We start from the raw sequence: 14256 nt of genomic DNA on the forward strand, positions 1-14256 counted from the left end.
TTTTTTTTTTTTTTTTTTTTTTGAGGCAGAGTCTTGTTCTGTCGCCCCAGGCTGAAGTGCAATGGCACAATCTCGACTCACTGCAACCTCTGCCTCCCGGGTTCAAGCCATTCTCCTGCCTCAGCCTCCTGAGTATCTGGGATTACAGGCGCCCGCCACCACGCCCAGCTAATTTTTTGTATTTTTAGTAGAGACGGGGTTTCACCACGTTGGCCAGGATGGTCTCCACCTCTTGCTCTCGTGATCCACCCGCCTCGGCCTCCCAAAGTGCTGGGATTACAGGCGTGAGCCACCGCACCCGGCCTGAAAAATTTTAATCGAGCTATTGGCTCCCAGCAAGGTGAGAGATTCTTCAAAGCCACCAGTTCCTGGAAGCCAGATAGTCATAAATCAGAAAGTTTATACATGACCATAATGCATCAGAAAATGCATTACTCTCAGGCTAATCACATTTTAGGCTTCACTGGTGTTTAACACAAATCTTAAGAAGCAATATTGTTGCCTTGTGCTTTGTGTAAGGACCTGCCGGTTTAAACCTATATCTGACATCCTTTCTGTCCACTCCTCCTGATTTCTAGGGGTTGAGGCAAACAAGATTTCAGGGGACCTACCTTCACCCCCGCTAGTATCCCAGTGGTTGACACGCTGAAGTCCAAGTATGCGAGGACATCGGGGGAGGGAGGCCTGAAAATACTCGCTACCTTCTTTTTCGGGATGTCATCTGTTAAACAGGAGACACCAACATTAGTGTTCCCGCATGTATTCTGAATGCTCTGGGCTTTCACAGGCAAGAGGCGACACACGATTTGTCCTTGGGAGTCCTGCAGAGAGTGAGCTCGGACAGCAGATGCAGGCTGTGTGTGCTCAGGAAAGCGAATTTCATTCTTCATGGAAACGCTCACCAGTCCCACCAAGACCACACTGAGCCTGTGGGGATGGGGGACGAGGCAGGGCGAGGAGAGGAGGCATCACGTCACTGACCAGTAGGAAAGACTAGAAGACTGGGGACTTGCCAAAGGCCACAGAGCCTATGGCAGAGCCCAGAGTCCCGACCACAGCCAAAATAGCCATGGACGGGCTCTGGGTTCTGCGTGCTTCATCAAGTTCTTGTGGCCCCATGAACCAGACACCACGGCCTCCCTGGGTGCAACTGGGCACAGGCTCAGCAGGGCAGCCACCGCTCCCCCTCAGGCAAGCCCATGAGGCTTTGGGGCCCTGGCCGGCTGTTTGGCTCTGAGCCTACCCTCCCCTACACCAGATGCCCTGGCCCAGCCCCATCCAGCCCAGGCTGAGGCAGGTCCATGGCAGAGGGGAGCCAGGGGGGTTTCTGACCCTCGCCCTGTTGGCCCTCAGCATTTCATGGGGCATGACGGCATTCACCCATGATGGGGACAGGGATGCCAGAGTGGCGGCACGCGGTGGAGCTGTGCCCCCAAAGCGTTTGCAGAAAGCCTCAGAGAGCTGCCAGCCCCCATGCCAGCAGGAGGCGGGTGAGAGGGGCAAGGCTGTGCTCACACCACTTGGGACTGGGTGCGGCTGCTGTGGGCTGAGTGGAGCGCAGGTTCACACATGGGACAGGGTCCCCCTGCTGTCAGCCAGGCTCCCGCCAGGACTGCTCTTGCCTCGTGTGTTTTTGGACGGCAGCCAGGCCACACCACACCTACAACAAAGAAAGGAAAAGGGACTGGTCCTGGGCAGTGTGAGGGCACGCACCTGTGTCTAGGATGGTGGGCCAGGTCCTGATGTCCACAGCGGCAGCAGCCTCCTTGGACCTGAGCAGCCGTGTGACAGCCTGCGTGGTGAGGACGCATGCAGACTTGCTGACCTGCACGGCGAGGGGCCAAGGGTGGGTGGACGGGGCCTCTCGAACTGCCCAGAAAAGGGGGCAGCGGAGGGTAGCCTTGCAGCCTCCCACTCACAGACCCTGACCCGTGGGCCAGGTAGGCGCACCTCCACGATCATCTTGACGGTGGGCAGTGTGGTGCCAAGGTTCTGAGGGTGTGGGGGCCGCACGGTGACGGGCACGCAACCACAGTACAAGCAGCCATAGAACGCGGCGATGAGGTCCACCCCTGTGGAGACAAGGACTGGCTGTGAGGAGGCCGGTCACAAGAGGCTCCCACCAGCCTCTGTTCACTGTTCCTGCAAGACAGGAGAGGAGGTGGTGCTGGGGAGGGCATGGGTGACTCGCAGGTTTCCAGAGGGGTAGCTGAGCTGAGGAGGTAGACACATGCAGAGAGGAGGGGCTGGGCTTAGTTTTGGAAGATGCTTCGGGGAGGGAATGTCTGGGGGCTGCTTAGGGTAGGGGGCTGCTTACGAAGAGCTGCAGGTGCACAGCCCCAGAGTGAGCCCACCTGGTGGGTAGACCAGAGCCACGTGGTCCCCAACACTCAGTCTTCCCTTCTCCATCAGAGCCGCAGCCACTCTCTCAGCCCTTTTGTGCAGCTGGACACAGGTTGCAGTGCTTGTGACGGTGCCCTAGGAAAGCGATCTTTGAGCTCATCTGTGTGCTGGTGTGTGCAGGCGGGCTGTTCGCAGATGTGCGTGCACACCGCCTGCACGCCCTGCACACGACCCCTGGTGATTAGGATCCATGATGATGACAATGTGTCAGTCCTAGGCGTGTGGCTGGCGTCTTTGGTAGAGACGGGGTTTCACCATGTTGGCCAGGCTGGTCTCCAACTCCCGACCTCAAGTGATCTGCTCACCTCAGCCTCTCAAAGTGCTGGGATTACAGGCATGAGCCACCACACATGGCCCACGACTGGTGTCTTTTCTCACCATCTGTACTCTCTCACTAGCAGTGAAGGGACAGGCACGCAAGCATCTCCTGTGTGGTCCAGCTAAGAGGGAGCGATGCGGGCACTCCATTCACCCAGGGCGGAGCCAGATACACATGGCTAAAGAAGACCTTTTCAATAAAAGGCCTTTTCAATAAAATATTCCATACAACACCATCATAAATAAATAATAAGTGATAAGCAAACATCCCTGAACTGTACTATTTGGCAAGCCCACAGGTCACCCGCACTGAGCCTGGGCCTGTGTCATCTGCAGCTGGCTTTCTCAGAGTGTCTGTGCGTCTCCTCTAGGACTGACCGCACCAGCTCCTTCATTCACCCCGTCTCTCTGCGGAGGCGCCCTGGGGCCATGTGACCAGTTCGGTGCAAACAGAAACACCTTGTAACCCTACCGCTCTGCTCGGGAAACTCATCCTCCCTGATCCCATGCCAGGCCTCACAGCTTTTTTAGTCCTTCTTAAGAGGACAAAAAGCGCAATTCAGTCTAATAAATACAAAACTCCAGAGCAGACCCAGACCAGTGTAACATCAAAACTCTCTGCTTCTTGACTGGTGGCTTCTACTGACAGAAGGCAGTGGAAGAGAGAGACCAGTGGATGCACTTATGTGCTGTGCCCAGGCACAAGGGCTGGGCCGATCCTGAGAGTCCAAATCCTGGGAGTTTGCCAGTCCATATGAGTCAGGGCCCCAACAGGACAGAACCTGAGAACTGGACTGGGACTCAAAGCCCCCAAGGCCCGGGATCCCACTGCATCCTTAGGGAAAACCCAGCCACCCCAGCCTTATCTGCATCCCCTCCCTGGGCAAACCTGGCCCCCACCACGCTAGCCTCCTTTCCTGCCTTGAGCCACTGGGCATCATTGCTTCACAGTCCCTGCTACACAGTTCCATCCACAGCCCCCTCCCCAGCACTCCAGGTCACATCTCTCCACTGTACTGATGTTGAGGTTCTCACCATAAGCTGATTTTACCTTGGTCAATGGTAAACCATTGGCTGGCTTGCGGGCTTTAGAACTCAATCAATCGTAAAATAAGTGTTTACTGCGCATGGTTCCAGACGCTTCCAATACACCAGAAAAACAAAGTCTCTCTCTTACGGACCTTGTTTTCTGGCAGGAAAGATTGATTTTAAACCTCCTGAGAGTAGGAGTCCTTTTAATCTTATTACTGTGTACTGTGCACATTGTAGGCATCATTAAGTATTTTTTGAATTCGAATGAGCAGCAACAAAAGCTAGAACAGCATATTCTAAGCCACAGTGACCTACTCTTGACGACACCAAAGCTTAAGAGTTCTTACAGCTTGTATGGTGCACTGACAGGGAGTCTTGCAGGGTTTTTAAATTATTTAACTTTCTGTGTTTCCACATTTTGCATTCCTGCCCACAACCTGACTATGAAGATTACAGTTTCCCCTTCTTGATTTCCGGAATGCTCCTAGCATTGTGGAATGCACACAACAGGGACTTGGAACACATGAGAATTTCCAAATAAGCAGCAGGAGCAGGGCAGGAAGCAACATTTGTTATTTAAAAGATGTAACCAAATGTAGAAATTCTAAATGGCTAATTTTTTACAAAATAAACATTTCCTTTTAGCTCACAAACTTAGGAATATTTACATGTATACTGTTTTTAATTTTAAAAACTTGAGCTGATGAAAATTTTCCTGCTAAACACAAAATCAATAGAAATACGACTGTGTGAAACGTGTGGAAAACAAGGGACCTACAAAGGAAAGGGCAGGCAGAGAGAATCGCACCACACAAGGGGGCTGAGTCCAGAGGCGCACTATTCTCTAAACATGAAAAGAACCAGGACACTGGCATCAGGAACTAGACAAGCAAAGGGCTCCACCGGCTCCCAGGTGTTTCCAATCCCTGTGGGCGCAACACTGCCTCACCTTGGCGTTCAGCAGCAAGAACAGCGGGTGGTCAGGAGTGGTGTGGGCACGCCACTGCAGCACGTCAGCCAGGAACAGGAACTGCACGAGGGGGCGACTTGGTCACTGGCACCTCCGGGGCATGGACACCCGTCCACCCGTCCCCAGAACAGGCTTGTCACCTTCCGTGCCTGGTCACTGTCCTCCAGGTGGGCAAGCTCTCTCCCAGAAGCCTGAGCAATTCTCTTCCCAGCAACCAGGTTCCCCACGATCATGGAGGCTGGTCCAACCTCTAGAAATGGGGGCATTCTGAATCAGAAGCTGGTAACTTCTCATATATAATCACCATGTGACTTTATTTCCGTTACAATTTTTATTTTGAAAACATACTTGAATGAGGCATTTAACTTTTCTGCTGAGACACAAATACTCAGAAAGCTAGCTACAAGGTTTATGCTAAGTGCCAAAGAGAATCTCTCTCAAACATAAACCACGCCATATCGAGAAGTGTACTACATGACGTATCTCTGACGATATGATTTGGCCTCAGTCACACCAAAATTCTTAACATTTTCGCTTTACTGTACTTTATGTATAAATCAGGAAATACATTTAGTGTATTTAGTGATATGTGTTCAATAATTACCAAAAACTTTGGCATGTACTGGAAATCAACATGACCAAAGAAATGAAAAATTGCATTAAAGTTAAACCAGACTCTAAAATTAGCTTTTAAATGTATAAAATGAGGGAAGGAAAGTTGACCATTTGCTGAGAGATTTCCAAGGTCCCATCAACCCAGTGTCTGTGGCAGGTCCCAGGGCCAAGGCAGGCAGCTGGCTCCTGGTGACAGGTATGGCTTATGCCACAGCACGGCCACAGAGGCACTTTTGACTTTAAGCTCCAGTATGATCCTGGGCATCATTTCTAGTCCTAGGGAGCCATCTCCTAGCCATGCAAAGCTAAGATGCCATCCTTGAGTTTATCATTAAAATTGGTTCCTAACAGGCAGGAGGAAACCACCACGAGGTGATGTGGTTAAGTTACCCCATGCGTGGCTGGTTCCAGGAAGGCAGGAGGTGGCACCATTCTGGGGTGTACACTTGCTCTGGCTCTCGACCCCAGCCCCAGAGCAAACCTCAGTTTGCACTAGAGGGTCTAGCAGGGCTGCACCCTAACCACAAACAAGGCCGCTACCAATGTTAAGACTAGACAGCATCCTGTTGTTAGGTCCAACTAACCTGGTGGTTTCTGGCGAGGTTTGGGGAGGTTGGTAACACAGGTGTGAGGGCACATCAGCACATTGCACGGGTGCAGTGTCCCTTCCAGAAAGCGCTGTTTGGTTTCAGAAATGTGAATCCCTCCGAGGGGAGCCTTGGGCAAGGTGTTGGCAGGAACCAGGGCCAGACAGTACACGCCCACCTGGTGGATGCTATCGATGGCCTGAAAGGGAAGGACCCTGTTTGGCACAGGCCTCCAACTTGAGGCTGGGGAGATGCTGGGCGGGGCACATGAACATGCCCACTGTGGACCTGTTCCCCAGGCCAGGAAATGGAGTGCCCTCTGGACATTTTGTTAAATGAGGAAACAAAATGAAGAGGAGTGGGTGCAGTTTTCTACCATTTAACTCAGAAAGGAGAGACACACACACTGTATTTGTGTACACATGTCCATAAATCTAAGACCAGAGGCTGAGGGATGGGGCAATGAGGAGATGATGGGGAAAGGACACAAAGCCTCAATCAGACAGGAGGAGGAAAGTTTTTTCTTTGAGATACATTGCACAGACTGGCGAATATCATAAATAATGTACATTTCAAAATCACTAGGAGGGTGCATTTCAAATGTTCTCATCAGAAAAAAAAAATTAAGGTGATGGATATATTAATTATTCCATATAGTATTCATAAATTATAACATCACTTCATACCCCATAAACACAAACAGCTATAATTTGTCAGTTTGCGAAGAAAAATGCAGATAAACAAGCTGGAAGCAGGGAGGACAGGGCGGGACAAGCCAAGCACTTGGCGCTCGGAGAGGAGTGGGGGTGCCAGCTTGGGAAATTCCCCCAACCACAGGCTGTGCCGGGTGCCCACCTGCAGCACACGGCTCATCCACTGGAAGCTGTCCTCCTCCGAGGCATCCGGCCGCTGCTCAGCCACCAGGACGATGCGGTCATCATGCAGCACGGTCACGGAGAACACAGCGATCCTGAGGGATGAGACATGGAAATGGCCACACGGCAAGAGGCCAGCCAAGACACAGATGCTTTCTCACCCTCACAATGGAAGAGGCAGGCTGTCCGAATACTTAAAATGCAGTCTATCAAATGGGGTATCTGCTGCAAATTCATAAAGTAACTCATCACTCTAATCTCCTTGAGGATGGCTGAAATGTATCTCAAGTCACAAAAAACAGAGAGGACTTCAGGACAAGGCGAAACAGCCCCAGAGACACACATTTTTACAAGAAAAAATTCCTTAATCTGATGTAAATTTCCTTGTGCACAAATACTTGTCTAAAGTTCTATTAATTATATTTTTTTAATCCAACAGATTGCATCTCTCTTTTACTAGAGTTAATCTATTCACATTTATAGAGGTTAGTATATTTAGACGTGTTTTTACTATCTTAAAAATGTCAACATGTCCTCCTTTGTTCTGTGTTGCCTTTTCCTTCTTTTAGACTTTGAGTTGATATCTCTGTCTTTTCCTTTATAAAATAAGAAGATGGTCTCCCCACCAAACCCATCATGTTAGGATATCTACACCATTCTGACTCTGGGATATTATGGATATACCGTTTCTTGTCCTTTCCTTTGACTTGACTGGTGTGTACACACACACACACACACACACACACACACAATTTATACAACAGACCTCACCTAGTATTGAGTTCTCCTTACTCTCATACATCTTACAGCACTTCCTGAATTTATTTCTCTTAGTATCTTGACCAACACTGTTTTCAGTATGGACCTTTGTGTGTCAAAACTTCTGAAATTTACATGATTGAAAATATTTTTTATTACAACTGCAAAATTAAGTCACAATTTGGATAAATTGGGTGCACTGCTATCTTGTGCCGGTTCCACTGTGGGGAAGTCTGACACGTTCTGCTTGGCTTTTGTGTGGTCCATGGAGAGAATACAGACAAGCTCAACATTCCACGGGGCCCTCTGTGGACCATGTCCCAGTCCAGAGAACCCCAACCACCTGCTTCCTCAGACAATCCCTGCTCCACTCCATGCATTCCTTCTCCCTGAGTTTGCCATCTGGACACCAGCCCTTCTTCTCTCCCATCTCTCTTAATAGTTCCTTTAAAGTTCCTATTTTACTTCCAGAGTCGTTCCCTAATCTGACTTTCCACCTTCTCAACTTGTTCTCTAGCTGTATCCATTCTATGTATTCCATCTACTGTGTTCTTTGAACAATTACTTTGTTAGCATTTCTTGATCTTATTTCATGTTGCAAATCTTCTATTGCTCTTCTTCCAACGGCACATATGCTCTCAATTGGTTGTGGTTCCACTTCCAAGTTCCTGTATTCCTCAGCTCTTCCCTAGTCGGGACAGGGAGGCTATTCTGCCTGCAGATGCAGTCACCCAGGCCCCAGTTATTCACTCAGGCTTGCCTCGCCTCGTCAGGATCCTGCTTGGGGGACGGGGGCTTCATCTCCAGGTACCATCAGGTACAGGTGGCCCTGTGAGGGGGTGGTCTCCCTGTTCCACCTCAAAGCAGGGTTTGGGCTACTTGATGTTATCCCTAAGGACACCTGCCCAACGTGTCCCCCATTTCCGCTGTGAGGGGCAGGTCACGACCCTGGCTGTGCCACCCTCCCCCTCCCCCTGCACACACGCACACACATACACGTACACACGCACGTGTGCGCACACATGCATGAGCACAGCCTGCCCTTCCCAGTTTCCTGAGCAACCTCCCACCTTCTCTGTTGTCCATCCTCTGGGCTTTTTCCTCAAGACTAACCATGATGACACACCACTTTGCAGAATCCCCTTGCGATTGCTTTAAGGGCTGCTCAAAGGCAGGGTCTGGCCTGGCTCCCAGGTACCTTAGTTTGAGTAACAAAGGCACACCCTTGGCCAGGCACATTGGCTGACACCTGTAATCTCAGCACTTTGGGAGGCCAAGGAGGGAGGATTGCTTGAGCCCAGGGGTTCTAAAACAGCTTGAGCAACATAGTGAGACCCTATCTCTACAAAAACATTAAAAAATTAGTCAGGCGTGGGGTGCATGCCTGTGGTCCCAGCTACTCAGGAGGCTGTGGTAAGAGGATTGCTTAAAACCTGGGAGGTGGAGGCTCTAGTGAGTTACAATCATGCTCCTGCACTCCAGCCTGCGTGGGCGATAGAGTGAGACCCTGTCATTAAAAAAAGAAAAAAAAAAGGCAACCCCTGGAGAAAAATAAAATTTAAAAAGGCGGCTGGCTGAGTGGACCAGTTAGGGGAAGAGCTTCCTCCCAGACAAAGATTGGGAGCAGAAGGAGCGAAATTCTCTCCCTGGCCCCAGTGCCCAGGGCCATAGGCCCAGCTGTCTATTTATTTGCTCAAGAGAATCTCTAAGGTCCTTGCTTTACACATGTAGAAAAGTTGAGTTGATTTTTATTCCAGAGGCAATGTAGGGTGTTGTGTGTCTTGCAGAGAAAATGGCACTTTTCTGTTTTAATTCACATTCCAAGGTTATTAGGGACTGAAACCCACTTCTCCTTTGCTTTCCTCAATTCTTCCCTCTCTGATTTGTCCCCTTGAGCCTCTGCCCAAAATTGTGCATCATAACCTTATTTTCTTGAGGAACTGAAGGAACTCTTATTTTCCTTTTACTTTAGGAGTTTTCTGATGTACAACAACTTTTAGGCTTTGTGAATTCAAATTTGCTGGGCTTTCCATCTACTGCAGAAAGACTTCCCCAGCTGTAAATGGAAGGAATCTACTCCCAGCACAGGGGTCCGCAGCGCATCACCTGCCTCTGTAGACAAACTTCATGGGCTCCACGGCCAGCGCGGTGGCCACAACGTCATCTGCATTGTGTCTGCGAACTCCAGTGACCATCAGCCCGTCCAGTTTGCCCACAATGAAGACCAGGTTGTCCTGAAGGAAAAGGTGTGGGTTAGGACTCCACCCCCAAGAGCAGAAGCTGGATGTGCCAGGACCATGGTCAGGCCCCCCAAGAAGGGGCCAACAGCACAGGAGCCCCGAGCGCCTTGCAAACGGGTCAATGCCCCACAGACCCAACCTGCAATGCAGGCCCCGTGACAAGCCAGGCTTGGAAGAGGAGCAGGCTGTGTGGAAGGAATGGGGGCTGGTGGGGCAGCATCAGGAAGGGAAAGGATCACAAGTGGGAAACAAGCTGTGGGTACAGTTTGTGAAGGACTGAAAACTGCTGAGCTAAGGGCAGGGTCCCAAACCGGGCACCAGTGACCTTCTGGGCTGACAATACTATCGCAGGTGCTGTCCTGGGCTAATGTTGGGCACTGAGCAGCATCTCTGGCCTCTAGGTACTCACTAGATGCCAGGAGCACTCTCCTTCCCTGAGTTGGGACTTGCAAAAATGTCTTCAGAAGTTGCCAGAATTCCCCTGGGAGGGAAGGGGCAAAATTGCCCAGTTGAGAGAAACACTGGACCAAGATTTTACAAATAGAAGTATTTATTTTTAAATAGTTTAGACATCCAAAATGGTAAAGAATGATATAATGAATACTCTTGAACCTGCCATCCACACAAAAAGCAAAACATCCTCATCCACCCCAGGGACCCCCGACCCGGGCCTGTGTGCAGGATTGTGCACTGGTCTTGGAGGTGTGGACAGCCCTGCACACAGGTAGGGTGACGGGCAGCGAGGTCAGCACAACCGACCAAGGCCACATGGGAGGTCAGGAATGGCTGGGACAAGGGCGGGACTGCAGCGAGGTGTCCCTTAGCCACACCCCCTACCTTCTCTGACTGCCAGTCCTGGTACAGGAGGACATACTCACAGGCCCGATGAAGCCCAGCAGGCCCGTCCTGGTGAATGGCCTGTCAAAGACGGGTGCTCCTCCTGCAGTGACCGGAACTGCCTGCACAGAGTGGAGAGGGGCATGATCAGGCTATGGCTCCAACCAACTGACCAAAAAGACCCAGCGGGCAGCAGGAGACTCAGCACCATGTGTACACCTGCCAGTCGGGGGAAAAAGGAGGCTGGCCCTGCATAGGCCCAGTTTCTCTGGCCTAGCTGCTCCATCTCCTCGGCAGGCCTCCTGAGGCAGGACACAAGCATCCCTTTTACCTCTGCTCTGGGTGCCTGGCCTCCCCTGACCTCACTAGACTTGTCCTGAACAACTCATATCACAACAATGCAAACGCAGCAGAGGGCTGGTTTCCCTGGGGCCATGGTGAGTGCCTTCCTATCGGCCACTAGGCCGCACCCACACGCCCTTCTCCCATGCAGGACTGTGGGAAGCACGCTGACTCCCAGCTCTCCAGGGCGTGCCTGGTCCTGGCCCTGCCCTCACTCTGGGAGGACGCATAAGAGTGTGCAGGCCATGTGCCAACAGCCCCGGCAGGGCCTGTGTGGAGAGAGACCATCCCCGCAGCCTCTGCAATCCCCCAGCACCCAGCACACCTGGGGCCCCATGAGTGCTCACAGAACTTAACTTCAACATGAAAGTCAGGAAAAGGGACAAACCTCAAACACATTCTTCGTGATTCCAAGCAATCCATAGTAGGCTGTGCCAGTTGCACTGGAATTGACGCATATTTCTCCCACTTCGTCAGTTTTACAAAGATAAGGGGTACCTTCTAACTTCACAACACATACATTAGCTAAAATGAGAAAAAAACTCAACATAATAAAGAACGTGTTTCAATGGATCATTCACAAAGATCTCCTTGCTGCGGTATGTGCAGTTATGGAAACAGGATGTTATACACACAGCATCTTCTTATAAGGAGTTTTATGATATGGATGATACACATGCGACCTAGCTGTAAGTCTTCATATTTATATGTAATATTTTTTATAATCAATGTAAGGTGACCAGAAAGTACAACACATCCTTCATGTAATAAGCCCAGGCTGACAAAATATTTCCTCTACTATGATAAATAAACCCTGTGCCTCCTCTTGCCATACTGCTCTCTCGGGTCCATGGCGGGTGCTGCTGGCCCTGGCTCCTGACCATCACCACCACACATGAGCCTGGGACACCAGCTCCTCTCCAGAGCCTGACAGAACTCTGCCCATGCCTGCCCCCTTTCTGGTAACTTTATTTTAAATGCTAATCCACCAGGTGACTCCAGACTAATCTTAAGTCCAGGAGTGCCTCTAAGATGTCTTCATGGAGAAACACCTACTAAGTTCTGCCTAACCTCCAAAACAACCTTGATGCTGCTGCACACACCACAGGCTATGAGGCCCAGGGCGCTCCTTCAGCCACGTGCACATTCTTTCCAGAGCACCAATGCTTTTCCCCGAGAGAAAGGCCCTGGGTCTGGAGGGTTGCAGCGCAGACATCTACCTGTCTTGCAGCCAGCCACTCAAGACCAGGATTCTATCTGTTAAGTTCCCCAATGAACCACCCTTTACTGACACACGATCCTTCGGCCTCCTTCTTCAGTTTCTCGGCTCTTTCCGCATTTGGAGGTCAATTTGCACATATGCGCCTTTTCATGGAGCACGGATGTCTCAGGCCTCAGCGTGACTCCTCCCACAGCCCCATCACCCAGTTCTGTTTTTACTTAAGTGCACCCTACCCAACTCTCCGCGACTTGCTGCCTTCCCCTCCCACAAGGGATCTCCTCTGCGTAGTCCCCAGCTCTGCCACAGAAAGGCCTCCAGAAATAGCCTCACACAAAAGCATGAGACGTACAAACGAATGGGCGGTGGTCCATTCAACAAAACTTGGTTACTTAGCAATCAATTAACCCATTGGGTCAGCTAGGAACTGTCCTTCCTGTGCCTCTTGAGTTTTTTCTAATGTATTCTCATCTTCAAAGACAGTAAAGAGAAAGAAAGAGACAACCAGGTATTTGCTGCCTTTTGCCACAAATCAGATAAAAGACTTCGCAGAGAGAATGCAGCCGTGCTTGGCTGATGTGGAAGGTGGTGCTTGTCTGTGCTTCCAGGTGGCCATCCAGGCGGCCGTCAGTGCCACACAACACTTACAAGCACACAGAGACTGAGCAAGGTCACAAAAAGCCACAAAGCACCACATACACACTTGATACCGTAGTGAACACAAATGCTACAGGCCTACACAGGGCAGATCAAAAAACTGCTGAAGACAAATCACCCGTAGGATTCACCATGGGGCTCAGTGCCACAACAAGGGGCACAGCCTGGGGGCTGTGGAGGGTCATGGGAAACAGAGGTCCACCTGGGGGAGTGCTGCGTGCATGCCTGGGGGAGGGGGTGCGCTGAGTGCATGTCTGGGGGAGCGCTGTATACATGCCTGGGAGAGTGCTGTGTACATGCCTGGGGAAGCGGGTGTGCTGCGTGCACACCTGGGGGAGCGCTGCGCACGCATGTCATGTCCTAATCCACATTTTACAAATAAAACGCGCACAACTACAGATGTTCCTTAGATTCATTCAGAATCACGACCTCATCATGATTTTCCAGGGAAGTTTAAACAGTTACCTGTATTTTCCCCATAACGTAAATAAGTGACACCCCAATGATTGCTATGTGTGAAAATGTTTCACCCACAGGTTCGAGCACTGTGAAAGACTGACTGTTCTATTTCTGAGAAGAATTACAGGAAGAAAATGATGCTATTCACATGAATAAAAAGTAGAGCCAGAAACATAGGCTGAAACGCTTCAGTCTTATTCAGTGAGGACCCAGCATCTGTGCACACACAGGGATCAGGCACCAGCTGGCCCCAGGCTCCAGGTTAGAGATGGCTGGGCTGCCAGCACCACCCACAGACAGGGTCTGAGCAGCCACAGCCCGTCAGCACAGCCACCTGCAGGAGGCAGAGTTGCAGGCACAAGGGCCAGGATGCTGAGCCTCTCGCAGTGCCTGCAACCCCTAACACAGTCAGGGCCGCACTGGAAAGGGGGAGACTGCACTGAGAGATGGGACCCTGCCTCTAGAAGTCAGCAAAAGGGGCCCAGACAGCTGCCCATGAACCCCAGAAGGGTCATCACAGGGAGGCAGGAAAGCTGAAGTAGCTGCGGGGTGGCTACAAGGAGGGCAGCCTCAGACCATGTGACAGTGTCGCCACTCGACTGTCACCAGGGCCTCCCAGGCCAGATGCTGCCTCAGGCTGGCAAGGAAAACCTCCAACACCTAACATGATGGTCAGGCCTACAGAGTCGACTTCTGCAGAACAGTTCACATAGGCCTTTCTGACATAGAGGAATTTCTGGGAAGCTCCCATGAGGCTTCCACCATGATACATACTTGCTACAACTTATTCACAAACATTACCATTTTCCTCAGAGTTGCCCACTTTACATGGTTGCCATGGGGTTAAATGCTTCAACACTTATGAAGTATGAAGCCTGTGTCTGGAACGCAGTGAGCTATTATCACCATCTTCCCAAACATCAAAGAACTGTAAGTGAGCTGC

The 14256-nt window shown here is 50.8% G+C and overlaps 1 protein-coding gene across 3 annotated transcripts in view; it reads right to left on the minus strand.

The window, feature by feature from the left end:
* The window catches only part of DIP2A (disco interacting protein 2 homolog A), a 109541-nt gene that overhangs the window by 15631 nt on the left and 79654 nt on the right, over positions 1-14256 (minus strand). For 2 of the 3 annotated variants that reach the window (XM_023194544.1, XM_023194543.1), the window contains exons 19-29: positions 11367-11503; positions 10678-10758; positions 9666-9793; positions 6781-6895; positions 5923-6124; positions 4864-4973; positions 4703-4783; positions 2355-2478; positions 1951-2072; positions 1714-1825; positions 612-721 (exon numbers count right to left, since the gene is read on the minus strand). In XM_023194544.1, the coding sequence (XP_023050312.1) occupies positions 612-721; positions 1714-1825; positions 1951-2072; positions 2355-2478; positions 4703-4783; positions 4864-4973; positions 5923-6124; positions 6781-6895; positions 9666-9793; positions 10678-10758; positions 11367-11503 (1322 nt within the window). The remainder of the gene's footprint in view (positions 1-611; positions 722-1713; positions 1826-1950; positions 2073-2354; positions 2479-4702; positions 4784-4863; positions 4974-5922; positions 6125-6780; positions 6896-9665; positions 9794-10677; positions 10759-11366; positions 11504-14256) is intronic. The other variant, XM_023194545.1, reaches the window with a different exon arrangement.

Source organism: Piliocolobus tephrosceles, chromosome 19 (assembly GCF_002776525.5).
Source record: "Piliocolobus tephrosceles isolate RC106 chromosome 19, ASM277652v3, whole genome shotgun sequence".
In the NCBI taxonomy this organism is placed as follows: Eukaryota; Metazoa; Chordata; class Mammalia; order Primates; family Cercopithecidae; genus Piliocolobus; species Piliocolobus tephrosceles.